The sequence below is a fragment of the Mesitornis unicolor genome, unplaced genomic scaffold (assembly GCF_000695765.1).
Source record: "Mesitornis unicolor isolate BGI_N332 unplaced genomic scaffold, ASM69576v1 scaffold43699, whole genome shotgun sequence".
NCBI classification, from domain to species: domain Eukaryota; kingdom Metazoa; phylum Chordata; class Aves; order Mesitornithiformes; family Mesitornithidae; genus Mesitornis; species Mesitornis unicolor.
Genome location: NW_010207375.1, coordinates 2,339 through 7,799, shown reverse-complemented (window position 1 = coordinate 7,799; position 5,461 = coordinate 2,339). Strand labels below are relative to the sequence as shown.

Sequence of the window (5,461 nt, the reverse complement as noted above, 5' to 3'; positions counted from 1 at the left end):
AGTGCAAAGGAGGAGCTGGCACCATCCAGGTGCTGTAGCACAGCTTCACCATTGATAACCTTGGCATAGACAAGAGATCCCTGAGCACCACTGACACCTTTCTGTGCCAAGCAGCCTCCTGGAAAACCACTTGTCCCCTTCAAGGGTGCAGAGATGAAAGCTCTTCTCTTCTCTCCCAGCATCAGACCGTGCACACCAGCTTCAAGCTAGGCTCCATTGGCCTTGCTGCCCTGAGACGCCTCCAGCTTAGCCTAGGGGGAAGAGGAAGTCGCAGATTTTAGGCAGTACCAATACGAAGGCTTCTTGAAATTCAGAACCTTTTTCTGAGGAAGGTATCCAGGCGAGCTGCAGGTATTATCTACTGGTAATTCCCCACACTGCCCCGCTGCCTTCCCCAGTCTGACTGCAGCCACACGTGGTATTTTGGTATTTAACAGCCCTCAACGCAGTTCTCATCCACAATTTCTCCGGTCGCTCCTTGAACTCCACAGCACCTTGCAGCACAAATGTCCAGTACAAGCTGTGTGAAGAACAACCTCATCTGGGGAGTCTAAGAATTGCGAAAGCTCACCTCTCGTGGGCGAGGCTGGACCGACACTTCTGGGAGTGGCAACTTCTCTGCTGGCTGCGACACAAATTCTTCACTCTTTAAGGCAGGAAAGAGCAGCTTTAAGTCACAGTACCCTCTCAGGAAAAGCTCCAAGTAGACCCGGTACAGCCCCTTCTCCCTCCTAAGGCTGCTCCCTGCAACGTGTGATTGCGAAAGCCGTATGGCCTCATTTCCACCATTTCCCCCATGCAATTTAACAGAGCTCTTTGGAAATATTGCTAGCAGCTGACACAATATTCTTTAATTTCTGTTGCTGCTTTTATCAGCATGGACTAATCTAAGGAATTCACTTCAGCCTCATGCTGAGAACCACATGCTCTGGCTTTCTTACTCTAGATATTTTGGCTCTTTCTGTCTTGGACAACGCAGCCCAAGTTCACTAGGGGAGCTTTAAGTCACCTTTCACTGCCTTCTCTGAGCCCTTTCGTTGTCTCTGAAGTCAGAGCATGCATCTGTAAGGCTCTGAGGCGAAAACACGTACACAGTGCAAGAACATACACTGCTTCTGTGCAATGGTGTCCAACATGGGCTTTGTCCAGCGTTGGAAAGGTTTGTTCACGCGCTTTTCCCACCGATTACAGCACTACACACTCATTTTCCTACTCGCAGGCTGCTGTTTTCTAACCTTTCTCCCTTGCACGATGGGGGCAGGATCCAGCAGGGTCTCTTGACCTTCAGGAACGGACATCACGATTTCAGCAGTTTCACCTACCTACAGAAGAACACGTAGTTCAGCACAGTCGTAACTCCAGTGCACTTGGAGGATCAAAGACCAAGATTCATGTCACAGTGCTTTATTTTATAATGTGTAATGGTTGAACTATTAACCTGCAAGTTTTATTCAAATGACTCACCTTATTCTGTGGAACCGGAACAGATTGTGGCTTTACATCTATTAGGTACAAGGCACGGGAAAGCAGGAGCAGAGAGGGTGGAACATTCTCTTTTAAATGCAGATCCAGCCACTGTCGGAAGAAAACAGAAGGAAAAGTTGTTTCATATTGGCTCTAGGTCAGTACTTATTTATATGGCACCCCTCACTTCACCTTGCTTCTAGCCAGCCCTGATGCTACTTGGTTTTCTCTTTAGGACACAATGTGGATATTTCACACCTTAGAGCTCAGCTGTGCAGGTCAGGTCCATCTAGAAACACTTGCCTGAACAGCGAAACCGTGCCTGCTCTGTCTGAACACTGCCGACCACCCTGTCCTGGGAGAAACCTCATCAAACAAGAGCGGAGCACACAGCACTTGCCTGCCTGAGCTGTTCCTTCAGCTGCTCCTCCGAGAGACCCAGTGATCGCATTCCTCTGGCTCTGCAGGCGCTCTGCAGCTCAGACACGCTCAGGCCACCGACCCCTTCCTTGGCAATCATCTGAAACGATAGGAATGCTCCTGCCTGGGCACAGAGAAAGCCAAAGCCCTGATGTGCTTGAGCCCAGAGAAAAGTCTGTTTAGGTGAACACCAACCACTCTTTACCCTCTCACTGATTTTATATTTTTATCAAGTTGGAATTTCCCTCGTTGCAAGTTATGACCGTTACCTGTTGTCCTTTTGCTATGCATCTGTTAAGTCTTGTTCCGTTTTCTACATAACCCCATTAGGCAGCTGAAAACAGGAAGCAGATTCTCCCTTGGCCTTCTCCAGGCTAAATAAATCCAACCACTAATGTAAACACATACTGAATTCAGTTGGTTAAAATCTGGTGTTTCCATACAATATTTATTCCAGAAAGGAAACTTCCCCTTTTTAGAAGTTATTATGAGTCCAGAATAAAAACAGAAACAGTGACGGTATCTGCAGTGCCACACTCGTTAGGGTTCACCAACGGCAGCGGGAAGGTGAACTCTCATTCTGTTTGTTTCTGGAGTCTCTCGTGGGGAGAATCTGACTCGATCAATATCAAACCTCACACTGGAGGATGCAGTGTGGGCAGCACACACTTCTCGTGTAAATGCAGGCGGTGATTCAGAGGGCAGAACTTGAGGTGGTGAAAAGCAGTTACATCTGCGCTATTTTAAACTTACTTCATCATCGGCCTTGATAGTTCTGAGTCTCAGCAGAAGCTGGAAGCGGAGCAGGTTGTTGGTGCCAATGGGCTGCAGCTCAAGCAGCTTGCAAAGAGCCACGAGCTGCGGCCGCTCCAGGTGCTCCAGGGTCAGCTCATCCTCGAAGAGCTTGGAGAAGCGCACAATCTCCTGGGTGCTGGGCTGATGGCCGCTGTGACGGATCTGGACAAAGCAGAGGCATCAGCAGCCAAACCTAAACAGAACCGCAGCATGTGGACCCTCTTCTCCCCCTAAGGAAGGAGCCCCTCCTGTTTCTCACACTGACATTCCCACCTCTTGGTGGAAAAGGAATGATTCAGTTAAAAGGCCAAAGTGAAACAGTGAAACCTCTCTGCAGTCATTGTACAAACCCCACATTCTCTGCCCAAAACAGCAGCACTAAGGCTGGTGTAAGTCCTATTGCTGTCACCCCCAGCACAGCCCATTGTACCTGGTGCACGTAGGAAGAGAACTGTTTTCCTTGTCCTGTGTCTGCTTTGTTCCTTTTGGCCATCTCTGCAATCGTCTCCCGCAGGAACTTTGCTAACTCCAGCTTTGCATTTAATTTCTTTTTCTGCTTTTCTTCCTTCATTTAGGAAATAAAAAATAATTAGAAGTTCCACTTGAAAAACAGAAGGGAGGGGATTCTGGGAAGGAGATGAAATAAGACCGAAAGCAAAGAGGCTGTGGTTACTCTAGAAAAGGAAACTGCTGTGCACTTTCCTACTTGTCACTGTTTACAGAGCAATCCTCAAATTCTGCTGTCCTGTCCAGGAAAAAGCTAGGAGTGTCTGAGCTAGGCGTGTGTGCGAGGCCAATGATCGCTTACAGCAGCAGGCAGGAAACAGGAGCTCTTTGAGCTGCACAGATGTTTAATGAGCTGGAGTGCACTGCCTGCATCTCCAGAAAAGACACAAACCTTTTTTGACTCGGTCTCAAACGTCGAGGGCAGCATTTCAGGGAAGAGTTTCAGGAAGACGGGCAACAGAAATTCCATGAAGGGGACAATGACGAACACCAGGAAGGGCACCAGGCGGAAGAGATCTGCGCAAGTCCTCAGCAGCTGTACAGAGAAGAGCACAGCACAAATCATCACTCGGCCAGACTCAAAACCAGCGCGTTCCAAAGAAGTGCTGAAACTGAGCGGTTGAACTTCTTTTGTTCCAGTAAGCCTCTAAACGCATCGTTTCAGCGAGGTGTTCGTATGTCTGCCACTCACCCGTCGCCTCTCCCTCCTGGTGAGGACCTGACCATGTAACAGCCTCCACACCATCCTGGCAGCCACCTTGGTGTCGATCCAAAGCAAGTGGAATCCGTTGTAATAGTGTTTCAGTTCATCCACCACTTTCTGGCGCAAAGACTTTCTTCCCACGGGCGTCTCTGCGACCTGTTTTGTTGGAGTTTTTGCAGGCTTCGTGCCCTGGTTCGCAGCACTTTGGTGGGGAGGGGGTTCACCTCGGAGCTCCTGATGTGAGCAGGCGGACGTGTGAAACATTCGCACGACTTTCGCCGCTGGCTGAGGGCGGCCGGTGCCCCAGTGCACACAGTGCAGCCATGGCTGGTTCTCAGGGTCTCTCACACAAATCCGGTTCAAATGAGAACTCACTCGCTGGACAAGAGCCACTGCTGGAGAGTACGGAGGACTGGAGTGCAAAAGAAGACGGGAGCCTCTGAAACTGGAGAGGTGTTTAAGTAAGTGATAGTGCATTGTGGCTACGGTACTGAAGCGTTACACAGAAATTCATGTTCTTGGTAAATTAATCTTGTGAAATTGATCTTGTGGCTGCCTCAGTATCTGAGATTCCCATCTTTCAACAACAGATAAAACACTGAGAACTTGTCCCATGCTAACAACTTCTCCTTGGGGGAGATAACTCAAGACTTCAGACTGCCTCTGAGAAGCCCCTCCACCAATTGCATTGGCTAAAATTTACTGGTTGCAAACAAAGAAAACCCAAAGCCCCTTCTTCTCTCACCAAGTGTTCAGAACAGAGCTGTCTGTATTTCTTGCCCTCTCCATCCCCCAGTAACATCAGCTGGAGAACGCAGGCTGAAGGGAGCTGAGTGCTTAGACAGCTTGAACTCCTTTCATAAAAGAACTAGGACTTCGCAGGCTGCTGCGCATTACGATAACTGCAGAAATCCCTTTGTTTTAGATAAACCAAACCGTGTACTTCTCACGTTTGGCCAGCACCAGTCACCCTAAATAAACTGCTGAGGAAAAGCGTTATCACGGCAGGGAGCCTGTTGCTCCCTCAGGGGTGATTATCCCCAGCCCGTTTCATCTCCAGTCCAAGGCACGACAGGAACATCGAGGCACAGGGCACCTACAGAAACCAGTATCCCCCCGTGGAAACCAGCCCCCGGCTCACCTCGTCCTGGCCAAGGCCAGGAGCACGTTGCAGCTGCAGGAGGCCATGGTGTCTTGGAGTCACCGGCTCTGGCTGGGCGCGGGCAGCACAGGGACCTTCATCTCTGGCGGTGAAGGCGAGCGGGCGGCGAGTGCTGCGGGGCCAGGCCCCGACAGGCCCCAGGGACATCACCTCCTCGCCGCTGCCGGGGTAGGAGGGGAGACGTGAGCGGGGCGGGGGTGGCTCGTCCTGGGCTGCCGGGGGACGAGGCCGTACCGGTGACAACACCAGGGTCTTCACCACAGCTCCTGGACCGCGGCACCCGGGTCCCTCCCTGTCCCTCCCAGGTCCCTCCCCGGTCCCGGTTCCCGCTCACCGCCAGCCCCGCTCCCCGTGAAGGGCTCGGCCTCAATCCCAGCGCTCCCGGGCAGTCCCATCGCGCCGGGCCCGCG

The 5,461-nt window shown here is 51.1% G+C and overlaps 1 protein-coding gene across 1 annotated transcript; it reads right to left on the bottom strand.

The window, feature by feature from the left end:
• Positions 1 to 206: 206 nt before the first annotated feature.
• On the bottom strand, positions 207 to 5,077 carry LETM2 (leucine zipper-EF-hand containing transmembrane protein 2). The gene is made up of 10 exons (XM_010192102.1): positions 5,031 to 5,077; positions 3,878 to 4,334; positions 3,578 to 3,721; positions 3,110 to 3,244; positions 2,638 to 2,841; positions 1,865 to 1,984; positions 1,465 to 1,575; positions 1,236 to 1,322; positions 572 to 646; positions 207 to 251 (listed from the first exon to the last, which is right to left on the bottom strand). The coding sequence occupies exons 1-10, from the start codon at positions 5,075 to 5,077 to the stop codon at positions 207 to 209; spliced, it is 1,425 nt and encodes a 474-aa protein (XP_010190404.1).
• Positions 5,078 to 5,461: the final 384 nt, after the last annotated feature.